Here is a 23067-nt window from a genome sequence, read left to right as displayed (position 1 = left end):
GCCTCAAAGTCTTGAAGTGGCAGGTTAACAGAAGAGTTAGGTAAGTTGCATTTTTAGAAGGAGAAGTCATCAATGGCAGCTTTCACACATCTCTCAGGGCTCTCTAGTGGCCGAAAAAAGGGTTAAAAGCGCCCATGATGCGGTGCTGCCGAAGCGCTTTGCACGCGCCTTGGCAGCGTTGCCCATTCATTTCAATGGGCAGGGCGTTTTGTGAGCGGTGTATACATTTTACTTGCAGGACTTTTTTTCCCGTCCTGCAAGCGCACTGCCCCATTGTGAAAGCACTCTGGCTTTCACACTGGGGTGGCTTGAGAGGCGATTTGCAGGCACTATTTTTAGCGCTAAAACGCCTGAAAAGCCCATCAGTGTGAAAGGGGTCTTAAGTGCGTCAAGTTTTCTTCTGTGCATGAGTATAGTATCCTATAAATACCAAAATGTCATGTGATGTTGTTACCTTTGTTGCCATCTGATTTTTGCGCCTCTTTTCTTTAAGGTATTCCCACACGGCAGCTTTTCCCTGGCTGCATACCTCCACTGGTGGGTCTGTCATAGGATTCCCATCCAAGACAAGCAGGTCGAGTGTGTGTAACATGTCCAGATTATCTGGCAGAGTAGACAGCTGGTTTTTGTAAAGAAGCAGTTTTTTCAACCCTGAACAAAAAAGAAAAAACACTTTCAGAAAATAACTAATCAGTAACCTTATTGCTGTATCACTGCAACTCAGAATTGCTAAATACACCTAAAAGAGATTTATTTACTCCAGTACAAACATTAGGCACAAAGGGCAGATAAAGTGCCCATAGCAGCCTATTATATTTGAGTAAAGCTGGCCATACATTAGCAGAATTTCATTTTAAGATTCAAGAATATTAATTCAAAGTATAACTAAAGGCAAAACTTTTTTCTTAGTTTTGGATAGAGTGGAGAAATAATTAGAACACCTGTCAGGTTTTATTACTGTCTGTGCCCCTTTTAAGGAGATTCACCCTCTCTATTTGTCCTGTTTACCATTACCACTGAATGTGAAAGTAAAAGAAAATCCAATCTCAAATTTTGGGTGGTCCCCAGGAAAGTAATAGAGGAGAAATCTTGCAATGGGGACACTAGTTCTGGTGACCTGGGGGTCCCCAAGGAATTCCCTAATTTGCAGGGATTTTCTTTCACTTCCTGTTTGGCTATGGAACAGAAAGTAAAGGGAAATCTCCCCCAAAAAATCTGACAGGGGTTATAACCCTCCCCTGCTCTATCCAAAATGAAAAAAAAAATGTTTTGCCTATAGTTCTACTAATGGTCAATGGAGTCAAATCAATGTTCAACAGTGACAAGAAAATTGGAAGGAGTAGGATGGAGAATTTTTATAGAACAAGTATATTTCTAACAGTGTATGTGGTTTTCCTTCTGGAAAGTGCATTCATTCCAAAATCAAATTTTTTAAATCAAACAAAATTTTGAAGTACTTTCGAATGGCATTTGTATGGCATTGAAAGTCGTTGAATGTACCGAGAATTTTCATATGAAAGTTCATACAATTGTTCATACGAACATTCATTAGAAATCTAGTTTATGGTCAGCTTTACTGCAGTCATATTATAAAAATGGCAGCTCTTAAGCCAACTCTATGAACAAAGTTTAATATATCAGATCATCCAAATAATAATAAGTCTTTCTTTTTCATGTATCACGGGACACAGAGTTAGGCTAATATTCATTACCTACTGTGTTATACGCCATCTCTAGGTGAATGGACACTGGTATGCAAAGTCTTAGACAGGAAGTGATCCCCTATATAACGCCTCCAATACAGGAAGTACATCAATTTTTTACCAGTGTCTGCAAGGTGGATGGGCACATTTGTTTGAGCTCTCTGATCTCCAGGTCTCTAGTCCCACAAACGGTTCCTAAATGAATCAAGGGATGGACTGATCAGATTCATTTGACACAGGCTCTATATGCTTAGATAAATGGTACCCGAGCCTCGCAAAGAAGACACAAGATCCTTCGAGGTTTTACCTGTAATGCGACCTCCGGACGATGGACCCTGCAAAGTGGGATCCTGGACACCACAGCGCAAAGGCATTCCTGCAGGGTGTTGTACAGATCCAAGGGAGTGGACCCTAAACATGAAAAGGGTACCCAGTACTTGAAGGTCCCCAGTGACAGGAACCTGCCGTGATGGGTGAAGATTGGGCTGTTAGTTTCTAAGCTGCCCTGCGCCTGGACAGGTAAGTGAAACCCCCGTATTTACTTATTGTGGGGTGTCCCAGTGATAGTAACAATCAGTCAAGCTAGCTAGAGGCTGGACACCTGTGTACAGTGACCACACGGGGGAGTTATGGGCTAGCTGTGGGTGTTTGCAAAGTGTACATTTTTAAATGTGTCTGGCTGTTTTTTACCTGTGTGCCATTTCGCCTTGGTTCACCATGGTGCAGGGCATTCGCATGATCGCTGCTGTGCTCAGCAGTTTGTTTGGCGGCCATGGCTCACGCGGCTTTGCCATAGGCCTTGTGCACACTCAGAGCCACGCATGCACCGCAGCCTAATCTGGGCGCACGCAGATTTGCATCATATGCAAATACAGCCGAGCCCGTTTGTCGGGACCGCGCACGTGCGTGCGCACACATTCGCAAAACGTCCAGGCGACAGCCAGCTTATTTAAGCTGTGTATGCCAAGCATTCAGAACGCAGCTGTGGGAAACAGAGCAGGTTTTGAACCGGGCATTTGCAGCAGTTCATTTCTCCTTACCCGGGTCACGTGAGTCACCAGATGTTGCTTGGCAGGCTAAGTTGCTTAGCAGGATTGTTGCATAGGGGCTTGGTGAGCCCTATTAATGGGTCTCTCTTCTGAGGTGTGTTAAAACTACACCCAGGAACTCCCTTTTTGTGGCTGGTTAATGTCTTCAAAAAAGAGGAGCGGGACTAACACTACAGGAAAGAGCACACCTATGTCGTCAATAGCTCCTGATGAACCTAGTCGTATCCCTAGTGTTGTATCCTCTATAAGACCAGAGGCTTCCGGGCAATCTGAGCCGCTGCTCCTATCTGGTATTGTGCCTACAGTCAACGCTGCTGCTTTACCCTTTATCACCAGGGATGAACTGTCCTCGGCCCTAGCCGAGTTAGAGCACAGGATTGCTGGCATGATTGCCTCCATCCCGCAGGGTGGCAAGAAGCGTGACAGATCCCCCTCCCCTGAGCCTCCTAGTTTGGAGCAGGAATCGGTTGAGGATGCCTCTCATTAGCAGAGGCTTTTGATCCAGACTCTTACCGAGATGGTTTGTTCTGCCTTTAAGTTGCCTCTTGCAGAGGTTATTGAGCCCCCCGGTCCTCTTTGGGGTCCCTGAGGCCTCTTCAGGCCGCACAGGCTTTCCCCTTACACCCACTGTTGGAACAGGTGGTGTATGCTGATTGGGAACATCCTGACAGGATTTTTATTCCTCCTAAGAGGTTTTCCCTTTTATATCCCATTGATGAAAAGTTCATTAAGAAGTGGAGCTTAACAGCCGTAGATGCAGCAGTCTCTTCCTTAAACAAGAACTTAACTTGTCCGGTGGATAATGCACAGGGCTTGAAAGACCCTGTTGACAAGAAACTGGAGTCATTATTAAAGGCTTCCTTTTCTTTGGCCAGTTCAGCTATTCAGCCAGCTGTTGCAGCAATTGGTATCTGCCACCCTGTAAAGGATCAGGTCAGACTGCTTGAGAGGCCTAACCAGGTGGATGATCTTGCTGAAAATAAGACAGATATTCCTTGAGCGCTGTGTTTTTCTGTTGATGCCTTAAAGAATTAAATACAGCAGGTTTCTCGTTTGGCTCTCTTTTGTGGCTTAAGAATTGGTCAGCCGAGCTTCCTTGTAAGAAGTTATTGGCAGGTTTCCCCTTTCATGGGGAACGTTTGGTAATGATTTGGACAAATATATCCAAAAGATTTCTGGAGGTAAAAGTTCTCTACTTCCGGTGAAGAGAAGCACCAGGCATCCCCAGTTTAAAACCTCAGGGACTGCTTCTCCAGGTGTCTCAATGCCAAGGTGGTTCCTCCGCCAACAGGACGCTAGAGCCAGGGGCAAGCCACAAGGCCAGGGCCAGAAAAAGCCCTGGGTCCAAAGCTCTTCTAAACCCAGCACCAAGCCCTCCTTTTGAGGGGATGCCCCCACTCTATCGACTGGGGGGAAAGCTGCTGCACTTTGCGGACATTTGGAGAACAGCGGTTCAGGACGAGTGGGTCACCTCAACTATATTCCGCAGTTACAAGCTGGAGTTACGGGGGGTTCCCCTCAGAGGTTTCTAAGATCCAGCGTAACCTCGGATCCTCCAAAAATAAACTTACTGTTTCAGGCACTACATCATTTAGTGCATCAAGGAGTGCTCGTACAGGTTCCTGTATCCGAAAAGGGGCGCGGGGTTGTATTCAAACCTGTTTACAGTTCAAAAACCCAACATGGACACAAGGACCATTTTGGATCTAATATCCCTGAACCAGTATCTGCTAATCCAGTCCTTTCAGATAGTCTGTCCGCTCAGTTGTAGCCTCGCTCCAGATGGGAGACTTTCTAGCCTCCATCGATAAAAAGGATGCGTATTTACATGTACCTATCTTTCAGCCCCATCAGAGGTTCCTGCGATTTGCAGTAGAGGAACGTCATTTTCAGTTTGTGGCTCTACCTTTTGGGCTTGCCACAGCTCCCCGGGTGTTCACAAAGGTCCTAGCACCAGTACTGGGTCTGGTTTTAAGGGCCCAAGGGATCTTGGTGCTCGGGTATCTGGATGACCTCCTACTCAGGGATCACTTACTACAGGCTCTAGAACAGAGCATAACCTGCACAGTGCGGTATTTGGAAAGCTTAGGCTGGATCATAAATACCGAAAAGTCAGCCTTAAGACCAGCTTAAAGTCTGAAGTATTTAGGTCTGATCCTAGATACGGTCCTAGCAAGGGTATTTTTGCCACCCGTAAGGATCTTTGCCCTGCAGGATCAAGTGCGTCAGATAAGGGGCACCAGACAACCCTCCATTCGGTATGAGTCTTCTAGGAAGCATGGTGTCCTCCTTTGAGGCAATCCCCTATGCCCAGTTCCATTCCAGGCCTATAAAACAAGACATCTTGTTGGCTTGGAACAGGAGAGCACAAGCCCTGCATTATCCAATGTTCTTATATCCTCGGGCACGCTTAAGCCTAAACTGGCGGTTGCAGGATCAGAACCTGCAAAAGGGAAGATCCTTCCTACTTGGAGAGTACTGACTACAGATGGCAGTCTCTCAGACTGGGGAGCGACCCTAGAGAGGCTCACAGCTCAGGGGAAATGGTCAAGGACAGAACAGATCCTGCCCATCAACGTCCTGGAGTTACGAGCAGTACATCTGGCACTACGGTCCTGGACGGTGGAGCTTTAGGACTAACCTATCAGGGTTCAGTCCGAAAATGTCGCTGCAGTGGCCTATATAAACCACCAAGATGGTACCAGGAGTCGTTTAGCTCTGGATGAGGTGAACCAAATACTAGCCTAGGCAGAGGAACATGTGCCGATTCTATCGGCAGTTCATATCCTGGGAGTAGAGAACTGGAAGGCAGATTATCTCAGCTGCCAGCAGATCTGCCCGGGGGAATGTTCCAGGAAATTTTCCAGCGTTGGGGATGGCCAGGACCTATTGGCATCCAGATTCAACAACAAGCTACAGCAGTTTGTGTCCCGAACAAGGGATCCTCTGGCAATTGGAGCAGATGCTCTGGTAGTTTCGTGGAGCCAGTACTCCCTGGTCTATGCTGTCCCTCTCCTTCCACATTTGTTGTGCAGGATTCGGAGAGAGGGGGTTCCAGTCATTCTGGTGGCACCAGCCTGGCCCAGAAGGCCCTGGTTCCCAGAGATTGTGAGATTGGCAATAGACGGGCCTTGGACGCTTCCACGCTGCCTCGATCTACTGTCTCAAGGTCCTATATTCCACCCCAATTTACAGTCTCTAAAGATGTGTGTTGAAAGACCGTGGCATCTCGGGACCAGTGGTGTCTACCCTAGTGAATGCTAGAAAAGCTGTCGCTAGGAAGATCTATCATAAGGCCTGGAAAACTTATATTGCTTGGTGTGAAGCCAGAAAATGGCATCCTCTAAAATACGTGATTGGGAGAATTCTCTCTTTTCTACAGTCAAATGTGGAAATCAGATTGGCTTTGAGTACAATCAGAGGTCAGATTTCGGCCCTGTCAGTATTTTTCCAAAGGCCTTTAGCCTCCCATTCGCTGGTCTGAACCTTTATGCAGGGGGCAATTCGTTTGCTTCTCCCCATTAGTTCACCTATGTGTCCTTGGGACTTGAACTTGGTGCTGTCTGTGTTACAAAACCATTTAAGCCTATCAAGGAAATTCCATTAGACCTGCTGTCGCACAAGCTAGCCTTCCTGATGGCCATTACCTCGGCTAGAGGGGTGTCGGAGTTGGCGGCCCTTTCGTGCAGGGAACCATACTTGATCCTTCGACCTGTTCCATCCTTTTTGCCAAAAGTGGTGTCAGCCTTTCATTTAAATCAGGACATTATTTTGCCTTCTTTTTTCTCTCAGCCTCGTTCAGCGGAAGAGAGACGACTGCATTCCTTGGAGGGTGTCCGGGCAGTCAAGGTTTATTTGTCTAGATCTGTGGAGATCCAAGGATCAGACTCCTTTTTTTGTTTTACCAAAAGGACCCAAGAAGGGGCAAGCTTCCATTGCCAATTGGGTCCATCAATTAGTTATTTAAACCTATGGTCTGAAACCTAAAGCTTCTCCCTTTAGGGTGAGAGCTCATTTTACCAGAGGTGTAGGAACCTCCTGGGTTTTTCACCATCAGGTATCTGTGGCTCAGATTTGTAAGGCTGCTACCTGGTCTTCAGTGCATACATTCACAAAATGTTATCAAGTGGATGTTTGAGCAGCCAAGGATTCGGCTTTCGGCCACAGTGTACTGTGGGCTGCCGTATAAGGTCTGATGGCTATTGTTTGGCAGGGTGTCTCCCTCCCCTCAAGGCTATTGCTCTGGAACGTCCCAATAGGTAATGAATATTAGCCTAACTCTGTGTCCCATGATGTATGAAAAAGAAAATAGGACTTTTTTTCATCATACTTACCTGAAAAATCTTTTTATTTGAGTTCATCATCGGACAAAGAGACCCCTCCCCTCTTTTTTTGAGGATTCAGTGCTTGCTACAAAACTGATGTACTTCCTGTATGGGAGGGGTTATATAGGGGATTACTTCCTGTCTAAGACTTTGTCTACCAGTGTCCATTCACCTAGAGATGGTGTATAACCCAGTAGGTAATGAATATTAGCCTAACTCTGTGTCCCATGATGTACTCAAAGAAAAGGATTTTACAGGTAAGTGTGATGAAAAAATCCTATTTTTTAAATGTGAAAGCTCAATGATAAAGTGGAAAAATGAATATCCTAGTTCTTCCAAAAAATCCAATTCCTTTTAATAGTGCTGTACAACATCTTGCTCCATCACCTACAGAAAAAAACTCACTATAAACTAAGACTGAATTGAAGTAGGTGTCAGAAAGTAACTGTAATCAGGAATAAAATTTTTACTATTATTAACTCGTATTTAGACATCCATGTCAGTGGCGCTGTGGTACTACCGCTCAAGGAGACAAACAAGCCACAGAAACAAAACTCTACCAGGAGAACATTTAGGCTGGGTTCACACTTCCACATGGAGCGGCTCACGGCAGGGGTCCGATGCGTCCTTGTTCACCGCTTCGGGCCCGATTTCAGTATGCTGAATTCGGACCTGAAATGGACCAGATGATGCACAGTGCAATTCACACCGGAGCTGCCCTGGAGATATGTGAACCGGCTATATTGAGAGCCGGGCGCAATCTCCTGACGTGCAAATTGGATGCAGGGAAACCCGCATCCAATTCGCAATAGTGTGAACCCAGCCTGAAGCTTGAAAAAATTTGCTTATTCGTTTCACCTTGTCTGGGCATTGCAACTAACAAAGCACCAAACAGAATTTGTCACTTAAATAAAACTTTTGGAAAAAATTGTATTCATCATCTGCAAAAAAACAGTATATTAGGAAGAGGGTTTGCAGGGGAAAATGCTTTTGTGAAAAGACATGTTACATACAAAATCAAAGTTTAAATGTATAAATGTCCACATGAATGTCATTTTCCTGAATAACTGATTCATTAATTCATGCATTTAGATTCATGTCATTATGATATACTTACCATAGATTTTGCCAACTGAATCTGGCAGATGATTTAGATGGTTACTGTGACAATCCAGAACTTTGAGGTTCTGCAGCTGGTTCAGTGTTGATGGAAGACATTCCAAACTGTTGTTTTCAATGTACAGCTCTTTCAGATTCTACATTCAACAAGAACAGCAACTGGTCATTTTCACAGTCAGTAATATAGTTGGAGCAATATCAGAAATTGTTTGATAAAGGGTCCAAGTCAATGCTTACCGCTACTAAGAAAGCCAGATACTGTGCTAAAAAAGGACAATACAAATGTAAAAAAACTATGCTGAGAAAACTATAATGATTGCCATTGCTAGCCTTCTCCTGAAAATATTTTGGCATTGGTTTCAATACCCCAGAGCACATATGACAGTGGGGTTGATTTACAAAAATTGGAAAGTGCAAAATTTAGGTGCAGCTCTGCATAGAAACAAATCAGTTTCCATTTTTTTTTTGTCAAAGCTTAAAGTGGAGTTCCACCCAAAAGTGGAACTTCCACCTTATCTGCCCCCCCCCCCATGTTACATTTGGCACCTTTTGGGGGGAGGGGGGAGCAGTTACCTGTTTTTGACAGGTATCTTGTCCCCACTTCCGTCAGAACTGAGGTACGTCAGAAGTCTGTCCCCCTCCTCCTCCCCTTGCTGCCAGGCCAGTAAGAGAGCGCAACACGCTTTGCGCATTAGCAATGAGGCCGTGAAGGGCCTTGCGGCTTCACGGCCAGGTTCCCTTACCTGCAATGGCAGCTGCACCTGACAGCCAATGGAAACATTGGCTGCAGGGCCGACATCGCTGGATTCCAGAACAGGTAAGTGTCCTAATATTAAAAGTCAGCAGCTAGAGTATGTGTAGCTGCTAAGCTGCTGACTTTTAATTTTTGGAGGGGGAGGCCGGGACACTGCTTTAATTGAACAAGCTGAAGTTAGAAGCTGATTGGCTACCATGCACAGCTGCACCAGATTTTAAATTCTGTAGTTTTAGTAAATCAACCCCAATAGGTAAAAAAAAATCTTTTTGACTCTCCCCTTGGATCAGTATGATCAACTCACTAGAATAAAATATTGCTTTTCCAGTCTTTAGTAATTGTAATCTTGGATATTATTAGTTGTAAGAAAACCACCACGTTCTTTTCTTCAGTTTAATCACAGTTAGTGTAACGAACCCCTTCCTAAACTGATAATAAAATCTTCTTTTAGGCCCGGTTCACACTTGTGAAATGCGAGAACACCGCAAATCCACTGCGGGTTCCCGCATTGCACCGACTCGCATGTCAGTTCACACTGCCATATGCGAATCGCTGGGGAGTGTCAATACATTGTTAACGACACCCCCAGTTTAGCTTGCATATCGCACTGCGAACTGACAGTTCGGACATGAATCGGATCGCATATGTGTGAACATACATGCGATCCTATTCTGGTCCGAACAGAAAAAAGGGTCCTGTACGTGTTTGGACCGAATGCAGTGCGATATCAGCCATACTATCTGTATGGCTGATATCGCACCGCACAGACATCGCATGTAATGTGAGCAGTGCGCTGCGAATTACATGCGATGTCTGGCATCGCACAAGTGTGAACCAGGCCTTAATGTTATATTAGTGTCCTGTTTTTATCTTTTTATGTATCCAGAGCAAACATTTGCATCTGTCATACATTGAGTGTTTAAAGTATATGCATAGCCATACATGACAGTGGGGACCCCGGGACCGCCCCCCCTCCCCTCCAGGTCAGAATACACCAATCAGCGCAGTGGCTGATCAAATACTGGTTTTCTGTTGAACAGAGAGTGCTACACACAGAATAAAATTTGGTACACGTGTACCCAGCTTATGTCCTTATTTAGCTCTATTTTGACCAACTTTGTTCTATTTGATATTCACCTGGCCTATGTGCATGAACTCACATTTTTCAACAGTTAATTAATTTTGATATACAAATGCTCATGTTGCCACTTTGTCAAGATAACTTTCAAATATGTCATAATGTCGCTGCTTTTTCAATAAGCCTACATATTTTGTGTCACCTGAAAAACATGAAAGCATTGGTATTATCTTGGACATTTTACATAAAGGCAACTCAAGTATCTTAATATTGATTATTGGAAATTTCTGACTACTGCAGTAGAGAACATACACAAAAAGATACACTCAGCATCTATCCAAATAACTGTTCTGACTTTATTCAGCTAGTCACAGTTTTTTTTTCTTATGTAGGTATCACTTTAGAGCTACAATTCTGCTTTTAAGGTAGGGGAATAGCTGAGGTGTGTTAGTTTCTTATTAGGGTCTTAAGAATGTGAGTACATGGTAGAAGAGTTAAGCTTAGTGCACACTATCAGGTTTTTTTAATCAACCCTCTGGTTGGAGCAACTGTACTAACAATCCGATGTTAGTACAGCAATCTCCCCTGCTGAGCTGCTGTGTTCTGACGAGGGGATGGCCCCCAACCAGAACACTCAGCGCTCTCAGCCATTGGCCACTGGTTTGCCAGTATGCACGTGTGACATAAGCTGGCAGAAAACCCGGCTTCTGTCGGACCGGCTGCCATACACACGGGCTGAATGTCGGACGGTTTTTATTGAACAGGCCGATGTTGACCAACATTCAGTGCGTGTGTGCTACACTTTAGTATGGTGCCAAGGATGTTGACTGCAGTGGACAAAACATACGAAATTAAATACGTGTGTATATGTGTGTGTGTGTGTGTGTGTGTATATATATATATATATATATATATATATATATATATATATGAGAGAGAGCGAGAGAGAGTTTAAAATGTCTTTCAGGGTATTTCATCCCCAGATCATTAATAAATACTGTTTATTGCAAGAAGTTGGTGTGAAGTTTTCCTTCGAATCTTTCAGTTATTTCACAAAACATCAAATGTGTTTACTCTTTTGCTGTGTATATGTGTTTATCTTAAGCTTGCCATACACTAGTAGAATTTAATTTGGAAATATGAATGTGTTTTTCACATTCAAATTGGACATATTGTAATACGTATGTTATAAGCAGAAAGTCAACCTGTTTTAATATGTCTGGAATTCCAGTCAAGTAGCAGGTCTGGATGAAATTTTAAGTGCTTTCAAAGGAATTTAGTTGACTCAATTATGGCAAGATCGAATGCCAGACTTTATGAAATAAAAAAAATATATATAATACAAACATGACCTCACCGTGAGCATGCATATGTTGTCTGGTAAATTTGTAAGTTGAGTGCCACGATCCTGTCCAATATACAGTTTCTCCAAAGATTCCAACCAGAAGATCTCCTCTGGAAAAGCAGGAAACCTGTTTCCAGTAATTCCCAAGTGCGTCAGGTTTTGTAGTGATTTTATTTGTGGTGTAATCTAAATTAAGAACATTTATTTTTACAAAGTTTGAAACTATGCTACTTCAATTTCAATACACAGACAGATTCACACTTTGAAAAGGTCTGTTTTATAAAACCAACACAAGTCAAAACTTTCTTTTAAAATTATGGATAGAGTAACCTCTGTCAGCTTTTAAGATTTACTTTTTCTTTTTCTCTGTGAAATCAAGATAGTAAATCGGAGAAAAAGGGGGGATTGGTATAGGAGGACAAATATAATAATGAAAAACTCACAGAAGTCCTGGTTTAGTTCTAGAAGTTCAAAGAAGATTCCTTCATCCGCACAAACAACATGGATAGAGGAATACCCTGCTCCACCCGGACATTGCATTCTGACCGAGATATGCCCGGTGCCAGCTATCCCCTGCTGACCAAAATATGCCCAGTCCCTGCTGATATGGCCAAAATTTTATTCAGTGCATGGCCAGCTTATGTTTTCCTTGCTTTACATCAAAAAGTATTTTCATTATCCACATTGGAGAGGTTTCTTATTGCTTCCCTCTAAAGGGGATGCATATGGCAATTAACACCTAACAGATGTCCTGGCCCTTCCCCACTATATACAAAAAAGTTTTAGTCTGAGTTGGGCTATAAATTTATATCTATTAGAAATGGTGGAAAATAGATTAAAAGCAGATTAAAGGTAAAATAGTTTATGTGGATGCATTTTCTCCTTTAGGTCTTTAGTATTTTATAGCAGTAACATATTACATAGAGTTCATACTGTAGATCATTTAAGTGCAATATAACAAAGACCAAACATTTTTTGTTTTTGCCTTAACCACTTGCTTACCGGGCACTTAAACCCCCCTCCTATCCAGACCAATTTTCAGCTTTCGGCGCTGACGCACTTTGAATGACAATTGCGCGGTCATACAACACTGTACCCAAATGAAATTTTTATCATTTTTTCACCACAAATAGAGCTTTCTTTTGGTGGTATTTGATCACCTCTGCGGTTTTTACTTTTTATTAAAAAAATGTAAAAAACTGAATTTTTTTTAAAAAAAAAGTTTATTTTTTTATATTTTGTTTTAAAAAATTTTAAACGGGTAATTTTTCTCCTTCATTGATGTACGCTGATGAGGCGGCAGTGATGGGCACTGATAGGCGGCAGTAATGGGCACTGATGGGTGGCAGTGATGGGCACTGATGGGTGGCAGTGATGGGCAGCACTGGCAGGTGGCACTGATTGGCACTACAGGTGGGCATTGATAGGTGGTACTTGTGGGCACTGATAGGTGGTACTTGTGGGCACTGATAGGTGGTACTTGTGGGCACTGTTAGGTGGCACTGTGGGCACTGTTAGGTGGCACTGTGGGCACTATTAGGTGGCACTGTGGGCACTATTAGGTGGCACTTTTATTGGGCACTGATGAGGCAGATGTGCCTCTTCCACTTGGGGACCGATGTCCCTCACATCCGATCCGGTGATCGGCTTTTTTTTCTACTCGCGCTGTCAGCGTGAGTAAAAAAAAAAACCGATTACCGATCTTTTGTTTACATCATGTGATCAGCTGTCATTGGCTGACAGCTGATCACATGGTAAGGGGCCGGGACCGGCCCCTTACACAGATCGGTGATCAGCCGAGTCTCAGTGACTCGGTGATCACAACGCGCCCGGCGCGCGCCCTGCAGGGCGCGCGCAGGGAGCGTGCACAGGGGAGGACGTCATATGACGTCCTCCCGGGAATGTAGGTCCGCGCTGTAGCCGTCATTCGGCTATAGCGCGGATGCCAAGCGGTTAAGGGTCATAACTTTTTTGGACCCCCAACTGGTAGTTTTCTAAATGTTTTCCTCAACAAAACACGCGTAGCCTCCCTGGCGGTTTTCCCGAGTGTGGCTCGGGGTTAAATTTCAGTCCCATTAGCGGTAACCCCGAGCCACACTCGGGATCGCATTGCAGGATCCTGGGGCGGCGTTACTTACCTTGTCCCCGGGATCCTGCGATGTCCCCGCAGTGTCCGAGGGCTCCGTCCTCCTCCGAAGCCTCTCCGTGCCAGGCTCCGTTCCCTGCGAGCGTCGCGACGCACGGGGGTGGAGCCTGGCGGCAAATTCAAAAAAATGTCAAAATCATAACACATACAGTACTGTAATCTTACAGATTACAGTACTGTATGAAATGATTTCACATCCCTTTTGTCCCCAGTGCTCTGGCCCATGCCCTGCATGCAGTTTTACATGATATATACTGTTCTTTCTGCCTGGAAACTGGAGATTGTCCATAGCAACCAAAAAGTGTCCCTTTACGTCAAAAGTGGCTTTAGACCAGCTAGAAAACAGCGATAGTAAATTAGAACACTTGCAGAATTGAGCGATAGTGAATTGTGGGGAAATTTATTTTATTACTATTTTTTTTAATTTTTTTTAATTATTTATTTTTATTTATTATATTATAATTTATGTTTTTGTGTTTCAAACTTTATCATACCCGGGATATCTACTAGACTCTGGTTTGGACAGATTTAAGTGTGTTATTGTTAAGATTTACAGACCTACAATATAAAACGCCAAATTTCCATGCAAAATAATTGTACTGCTTTCAGCACCTAAAATCCGAAATAATCATACCGCCAGGGAGGTTAAATAAAAACAGTTTTTAACAAAAATTTATATAGATCCAATACCCAGGAGCACACCATACACGTAATAATACAAGAAAAAGGGAACAGAAAGGGGGAAAAAACTAAGGTATCAAGTCTTGCATTTAGGAGATACAGGAAAAGCTAAAAAACAGAAGCACCACCCAAAATTCAAGAGACTTCTCCCTCCTTGTAATAAGGTTTTAGAAGGTATCACATTGTTGACTGTGATTCTGTTTATTACAGCAAAATAAGACAAAGTATTTCAGGGACCTACATCTAAAGAAGAAATGGCCGCACTCTGTACTTGATCAAAATTCTTTTATTCAGAACATCCCACAGTGTTGACAGAAAGCTGGTAGGTGCATTTCACACACTCCAAGTGTGTTTAATCATTACACAGAGCAGCATAAATTTCCTTATAAAGCCCCACCTAGTTGCATACCAGGTGACACTAATCATTGAATTGCATGCTTCCTGTTATGTGATACACATAAAAACCAAGGAGACAGAAAAACCTACAGCAACCTATAGCAACACATATGCATATAAATATGTATCGCATTGCATATAGATTAATGTAAAGTAGAACAATCATATATAGTGAAAAGATATTTCTAAAAATGTGTACATACATTAGTAAATACAGATAAATAGAGATAAACATGCTCAAGAACATACACCATAAAAACATTGTAATCACCATATTGAATTAAAACAAATCTGTGTAAGCCATCATATACCATCCTACATCTCCTTATTATTATTACTATACAGGATTTATATAGCGACAACAGTTTATGCAGCGCTTTACAATATAAAAGTGAGACAATACAGTTATAATACAATAAAATACAATAGGGTTAAGAGGGTCCTGCTCAGAAGAGTTTACAATCTAATAGGGTGGGGCAAGTGGTACAAATGGTTGCAACTGTGGGAGATGAGTTGATGGAAGTGATAAAAGATTAGTCGGAGGCGTGATAGGTTTCCCTGATGAGGTGGGTTTTCAGGGATAGCCTAAAGGCAGCCAGAGTGGGATTTAGCCAGACAGATTGAGACATTGCTGTGCTCTTGAACAACTGTGGCGTAACATCAAATCCCTGCAGGACTTCACCCTATATAAATCTGTCCTTCTAAAATACAATTCCTGCCTCCATGCGGCCAAACAAACCTACTTTGTCTCTCTTATTAATACCTTGTCATCCAGTCCCCATTGGCTCTTCCATAGGCTCTGGAAAAGTCCTGGAGACAAGCATGGGAGGAGGAGACAAGAGAGCTTAAGAGAAGGTTTTGAGAGGAGCAGAGTGCACAGTTTAGGTGATATTTGGAGATAAGATTGGTGATGTAGCTCAGGGCAGAGTTGTGAATGGCTTTGTATGTCGTAGTTAGTATTTTTAATTTAATTCGCTGGGCGATCGGAAGCCAGTGTAGGGATTGGCGGAGAGGGGTGGCAGACACTGAGCGGTTGGTTAGATAGATGAGTCTGGCAGCAGCATTCATGACAGACTGAAGAGGGGATAGCCTATGGAGAGGTAAGCCTATGAGGAGGAAGTTGCAATAGTCAAGGCGAGAGATAACAAGGGAGTGAATGAGTAGCTTGGTGGTTTCATTAGTTAAAAAGGGGCAAATTTTAAAGACTTTACGGAGGTGAAGCCTACAAGCTTTTGACAGTGATTGGATTTGGGGCTGAAAGGACAGGTCAGAGTCTAGGATTACACCTAGTACCATGAAGGGGGGGGGGGGGGGGGGCAGGGGGGATAATTAGCTCAGTTTTAGAGAGATTTTGTTTGAGGAAGTGGTGCGCATCCATGCTGATATGTCAGTTAGTAAGCTAGTGATGCTAGAGGAGACTGATAGAGTGAGGTGAGGAGTAGAGAGATAGATTTGGGTGTCGTCGGCATAGAGATGGTATTGGAAGTCATGGGAGGTTATCAGGTGACCAAGGGAGGAGGTGTAGTTAGAGAAGAGAAGGGGTCCAAGAACAAAGCCTGGGAGTACTCATACAGAAAGAGGAAATGGAGAGGAGGAGACAAAGTTGTAGGTGAAACTGAAGGAGTGCTGTGATAGGTAGGAGGAGAACCAGGATAGAGCAGAGTCTTGGAGGCCAAGGGCATGGAGTTTGTTGCGGAGGAGCGGATGGTCAACAGTATCAAAGGCCGCAGATAGGTCAAGTATTAGGAGTATGGAGTAGTGGCCATTCATTTTTGCAGTTAGTAAATCATTACTGAGTTTCAGTAAGGCTGTTTCTGTGGAGTGCTGTGGTTGAAAGCCAGACTGTAAGGGGTCAAGAAGGTTATTTTCAATGAGGTAAGAGCTAAGACGGTTGTAAACCAGGCGTTCAGTGAGGGCTTTTTAAGTATGGGAGTGATCTGTGCATGCTTTAGAGGGGAGGGCAAGGTGCCACTAGAGAGAGAGAGAGAGATTAAAGATGTGAGTGAAGCAGCATAGGATAGAATTGGAGGGAGACCGTAGTAGTTGCGAGGGAACAGGATACAGGGGACAATTGGTTAGGTGGGCATCTGAGAAAAGTTTTGTAACCTCTTCAGTAGTAGCCGGTTCAAAAGAGGAGAGTGTTGACTGTGCTGTTAGACAAGGTATGTTGAGTGGGGAAGCTGTATGTACAGTGACAGTGTCCTCACGTATTGCATCAATCTTGTCTTTGAAGCAATAATAAAATAGAAGCCATGCTAATAAAGTCCCAAATATTGCTAGTGGATCCTTGATTGCATATCATGACAATATGTGTCCATAATCAGAATAAGGTAGGTCTCATTCTTAATGCCACCACAGTGAGTCACATCAAATAAGTGTGCCGCCACCTTAAGAAATTCCTGCTTACCAGATAGCAAGCAAACAAGGCATGTGGCTATAGCACAGCAAAGGCCTTTACATGCACAGAAGATCATTTGGACGATTGAGAGGGTGGATGGCTGCAGAGTATCTCACACACTGACAACACTGTAGAGTCCGTGACCATCTCATTCCGGAATGACCTAAAAAGAAAGACTGGCCATATTTTAAAAGACGTTATTGCACTTACATTGGTAGTAAAAAAATGTGCATAGATTAAAACATAGCCGGGCCAGCTTGCAACAAGCACCCGCCCTCCTAGTACGAACAGCGTGTTGACATCACCTCCACCCACTAACGAGTGAATTAGTGGGTGGAGGGGTGGGGGACAAAGCAGAGAGTTGAAGGTATGGAAGAGCCAATGGGGACTGGATGACAAGGTATTAATAAGAGAGAAAAAGTAGGTTTGCTTGGCCGCATGGAGGCAGGAATTGTATTTTAGAAGGACAGATTTATATAGGGTGAAGTCCTGCAGGGATTTGATGTTACGCCACAGTTGTTCAAGAGCACAGCAATGTCTCTTGAGATTTCTGGTGTTGTCAGTTTTCCAAGGTTATAATGGTCGGGCCTGATTCTATGTGTAGCTAGAGGAGCAAGTGCATCCAGTAAGAATGAGAGTGAACTGTTGTAGACAGAGGTGGCCAGGTCAGGACAGGACAGGGGAGAAATTTTGTCATAGAGGTTATACTGGCTCCCAAGTGTTCTGCTAATGCATGGTCATGGCACAGGCTCAGAACAAAAACATGTATTTCTTCTGGTACAAAAATGTTATCTTGGTGCCATAATAGTCCATCCTTCATTTGTAAGGATGTCTCAGGACGTAAGAGAACTCCCACAGAGGCTTGTATGATTTGAGAGATGAAATCTTCTTGCAACAGGAGGAAGTTTCCAGAGGACAGAATGGTGTCAGGGAGCCACCAGATTCCTCAGGCTCCCCAAAAAGCCGGGGAAAGAGCATCAGGTTTGTTATTTTTTGACCCGGACCTGTATGTTATGTGGAAAGAAAACCTTGAAAAGAACAATGCCCACCTGGCTTGACATGGCCTCAAATGTCCTCAATTTTTTGAGGTTCTTATGGTTAGTGAAAATGAGTATTTGGTGGGCTGCCCCTTCCAGGAGATATCTCCACTCTTCTAGTGCAGCCTCTATTGCAAGAAGTTCACGATCTCCCACATCGTAATTCATCTCTGCCGGTGAAAGCTTACGAGAAGAACGCAACTGGGTGTAGAAGGGCCTTGGCCCCCTGGCGTTGCGAGAGCACTGCCTCTACTGCAGATTCTGATGCATCAACCTCCAACACATATGGTAGAGCTGGGTCAGGGTGCCTTAGAATAGATGCAGAAATTAAGAACTCTTAAGGTTTCGAAAGCAGACTGGGCTTCGGGAGTCCAGGAAAACCAGTTGCTGTGCTTGGTCAGTTGGGTGATGGGAGAAATGATGGCTGAGAATCCCTTGATGAACTTCCGATAGAAATTTGCGAACCCTACGAAACGCTGTATTCCTTTTTTATCTGTAGAGATTATTAATCACAGGAACTGGATGCTCTGACGCTCAAACTCACATTTTTCCGGCTTGGCATATAAGCCATGTTGTATATGGAAGAAAAACCGCGCTTCCAAGTAAAAAGTGAAAAATAAAAAGTGAAAATTAAAATAAACACCAGCAACTCAAATGTGTGATATCACAAAAAAACAACATAAGCTAGAACAGAGTCGCACTCAACTAATATACAGTACATAACATAAATATCTACTGATAAAAAGTCCTCCTAACATGTACAGCATCAAATATCTGATAGTAAACAGTCCTCCTTTTTACAGAAGAGAAATGTAAAAGCATGTACCGCATAAAACATCTGGTGCTAAACAGTCCTCCTTATTGGGCGAAGAGTGATGTAAAGAACGGGGTGATAGGTAAGCAAGGGTGGCAAAATCTTAAACTTTTAGTCCATATGTAGACTCTCAGACACATTGTAATCCCCTTCAACCCCCTGTGCACCATATGAGACCACCACCGAAATTAAGGAATGCCTGCTTACCAGATACACTGGACCTTTAGAAAGGCCAGTAGCGCTTGTGGCTGATTACCCCGCCAGGGCCTTTAGATTGTGGTCTGGCCAAAGATCTGTGATCCTGTGGTCGATCTCTCCCTTTCTCTTCCGATGTCTAAGGATGTCCCACTCAAAGTAAATAAAGAGAGCTCCACATCGTGTGAATCCAACCATTTATTGGTTTAAAAAAGTACATTTCCATACATGGAAGAAGTAATAAAAACACCTGCCGGTAAAAAAACGAGCGCCCGCACTTCCAGGACTCGTAATTTGACGTCATATTTTTATGTTATGTATATTAGTTGAGTGCGACTTTGTTCTAGCTTATATAAGCCATATTGTCGGGTCAGCACCTTTTTCACATGCCCATGATGAATCTCTGAATATCGTCCAAGTAGATGATAACAAAAAGGTCCAAAAAATTGCGGAAAATATCATTGACAAAATGCTGGAATGTAGCAGGGGCGTTGAACAGGCCAAAGGGCATCACCAGGTATTCAAAATGTCCAAATATAGTATGGAATGCTGTCTTCCATTCATCCCCGGCCCGTATGCGGACCAGATTGTATGCCCCTCAGAGGTCTGGCTTTGTGAAGACAGCTGCTGACCTAAGCCTTTGGAACAATTCAGGTACCAGAGGTAGGGGGTACCGGTTCTTGACTGTGACCTTATTGAGCTCATGGTAGTCGACACAGGGTCCAAGAGAATGGTCCTTTTTCTCCACAAAGAAAATGTCTGGCCCAGCTGGAGAGGTAGATGCATGAATGAACCCCTTCTTCAAACTCTAATTAATGTAGTCTTTCAGAACTGTGGGTTCTAGTTCAGATAAGGAAAAGATTCTTCCAAAGGGCACCTCGGCCCCCGGGAGTCAATTGGGCAATCGTAAGATCTATGAGGAGGAAGAGTCTCTGTCTCTTTCTTACTAAAACCGTCCAGAAAATCCCGATATGTAGCAGGAACAGATGTGCCTGCTTCAGGGTCAGAGTCCATACATAGCAAGGATGGCGTGGGACATGCTGATTCCGGTAGGCAATGTTGATGACAGTAGGGTGAATGAAACTGTGTAACACAATTGATATGCGGGTTGTGTGCCTTCAGCCAAGGCATGCCTAGTATAATGGGGAACAAGGGTGAAGCAATGGCATCTAGGCGTAATAGTTCTTGGTGACCGGTAGCAATGGTGGCAGATAATGGGGTGGTCTCTTAAGAGACTAATCCAAACTTGATTGTGGACCCATCTGCAAGATGAACGGAGAGTCTCTGGGCCTTGGGTTGCAGAGGTATTTTGGTGTTCAGCAGGAAAGGATAGATCAATGAAGCAACTGCAGGCACCGGAATCAATCATAGCTGGTGCTTGAATTGTCCTTCCTGGAAGCTGTAACAGAATAGAGAAAGCCAGGTGAGAAGAGTTGCTATGCAAAGCTGGAGACTTGGAAGAGGAAATAGACAGGCACTTATGGAGTTTGGCTGGGCAGATTCTCACATAGTGGCCTGGTTCTCCGCAGTACAAGCACAGATTATTCTGGCGACGGTGTTGACGTTCCTTGTTGGTAAATGAAGGGCAAAGTAGGCCAAGATGCATGGGTTCAGAAGTGTCAGGAGCAGGTGCTGTGCATTCAAAAGGAGCTGGGCCTGGTGAACTGGCCACCTGTGGTAACATCCATACAGGGCGAAAAGATCTGGTGGATCACTCAGATCTACATTCTATTAATCTCCAGTCAATCTGGATGGATAGTTTTATGAGGTCGTCCAGAGAATGTGGGACCCCAACTCGGGCTAGCTCATCCTTCAAGGCTTCTAAAAGACCCATACGGAACTGGTAACGGAGAGCCACATCGTTCCAATTGGTGTCGGCGCTCCAGCGCCTGAAATCGGAAATATAATCCTCGGCCGCTCAGCGGTCCTGTTGGAGTGTGCAGAGTACTGCTTCTGCAGTGGCAGTTCGCTGAGGGTCATCATAAATCTGAGCCATGTCATTTAAGAAGGTGGTCAGGGTATCTAGGGAAGTGGCCTTCTGTTCCAGTAGGCGGTGAGCCCATGACCGTGGCTCACCCTGTAGCAAAGAGATGACAAATCCAACCTGGGTGGTTTCCAGGGAGAAGGTGCGGGACTGTAGGGTAAAGTATAATTCACAGGTCGTGCAGAAAGCCCTGAATTTGCTGCGGTCACCGGAGAACCTTTCAGGAGTAGGCGTTCGGGGCTCTGGTGGTAACATCACTAATGTAGGTGCAGCAGAGCTTCCAGCAGAAGATGAGGGAGCAGCACCGGGGTAGCAGAGAGTGCTGATAAAGTCTGTACACATTACTCTAGCCAAACATAACCTTCCTGCAAGTTTTTGGCGGCTTCTGTGAGGCTGGCTAGATGTTGGCACAGGTCCTCCATGGGAGAGGTTCCTTGCTCAGGCTGACATGGCTGTCTCCTACTGTCACATACCTGGTGGGTAGAGCCTGGTTATGCAGAGGATGGCCTCTCTTGCACCTCTGACTCTGGGCCCCTGGTAGTGTATACAGGTAGCACAGGAGTGCAGAGTCGCACGAGTGCCGGTAAAATGTGCTTGTTGGGTTGCTAATCCAGTAGTTTGCCAGATAGCAGTGGGTCTCCATGGGCAGGAACAGGCTGGTACTTAGCCGAAAAGCAGGTCCCAAAGGTAGCTGGAAAGGTGCTAGCAACTTGGTAGCACTGGATTGGCTGGAACTTAAGCAGAGTCAGACAAGCCGGGTCATACACAAAACGATCAGATCAAATACAGATGCAGAGGCAGGAGAATGGTCAAAGGACAAGCCAGGGTCGATACAGGTGGAAAACAGGAGTAGTCAGAAAGAAGCCGGGTCAATACTTCAAGAGCAGATACAGGTAACAGGATACTCACAGAATGCTGTAGACGAGACAGCACTGATCCTGGGTGCTGATCCAGCTTAAATAGCCCATTTGCCGCCCTTATCTGTCACGGAATGCATTGCGCATGCGCATATGCGTTTGCGCATTAGCACTCGCTAACGCTCCTCTTCTTCCAGGCATTCAGGGAACAGGGATTCTTCTGCGGTTATTATTCTGTCTTCTGACAGAGCCTTCCTGACAGACAATTTGAGGATAGAGAACACCAATGAGAGAAGGAGGAGTAGAAGGAGCATGTTAGTGGACAGAGATTGGGAATCTGACTTTAAATAAATGAAATAGCAAATGGTGGTCTGATTGCCGTCTTACCAGAGTGGAGCTCAGTTCTTGTTGTATCCTCATACAGCTTTAGTTATTCTGCTTTGGTTAAACTGCGGTGGTGAAACTGCATAACACTTGTGAGAGAGACGCTCAGGAAAAAGACATGATGTCTGCACCTAGCCCCATTATGCACCTTCCCAGGGGCCACTTTAAATTTTTATGGGAGATTGAGTAGGCAAGCATTTTTCAATTTGTCAAATTAGGATCTGATTTGAGACACTTGGGAGGGGAGATTGACAATACCAGAACAGCCACAAACACAGGCCAGAGTCATAAAAGGTAATTGAGTCTTTTGATCACAAAAGTCAAATGGAATTATGAATCTATCAACAGTTGGGTTGCTAATACAGTGCATTTGTTACAGAGCTATCGCAAAATGGCAGCTAAGATGGGCTACAATAAAATGGCCGACGGGAATCACCTCCCATTGGTTATTCTGACAATAAATCTAGAGCGATGACACTAGACTCACATCTCTTGATACAGTCACGAGCATAGTGACAAACACGTCGAGGTGGAGCCTGTGACGTCATTGCGCACATCCAGGAAGCAGTCCATGAGCTGCTGGGGACACAGAGCTAAGGAGTTGCGGATGTCTCAGTGATCCAGTGATTGTCCAATTTTGCTTTTCAAGCATTTTACTGCACCAGGACAGTGCATCTGCTAATGTGAGTTTTATATACTGTGTTTTTAATAAAAATGTTTTAAAGTGGTAAAACACTATGTTAAGTCTCTCCCTACCTTTATGTCTTAATACCACAAGGAACTCCTCCTGAGAGATTGGAAG

At 44.2% G+C, this 23067-nt stretch overlaps 1 protein-coding gene across 1 annotated transcript in view; it reads right to left on the bottom strand.

Annotated features, from left to right (window-relative positions):
- Positions 1-23067, bottom strand: part of LRRIQ4 (leucine rich repeats and IQ motif containing 4) — a 33537-nt gene that overhangs the window by 4051 nt on the left and 6419 nt on the right. Inside the window, exons 3-5 of the mRNA XM_073626163.1 lie at positions 11386-11559; positions 8195-8333; positions 455-651 (exon numbers count right to left, since the gene is read on the bottom strand). Coding sequence (XP_073482264.1) covers positions 455-651; positions 8195-8333; positions 11386-11559 — 510 coding nt within the window. The remainder of the gene's footprint in view (positions 1-454; positions 652-8194; positions 8334-11385; positions 11560-23067) is intronic.

The sequence above is a fragment of the Aquarana catesbeiana genome, linkage group LG04, assembly GCF_042186555.1.
Source record: "Aquarana catesbeiana isolate 2022-GZ linkage group LG04, ASM4218655v1, whole genome shotgun sequence".
Taxonomy (NCBI): Eukaryota; Metazoa; Chordata; class Amphibia; order Anura; family Ranidae; genus Aquarana; species Aquarana catesbeiana.
The sequence above is the reverse complement of the archived record's forward strand: the minus strand, read 5'-3'. Positions and strand labels throughout refer to the sequence as shown.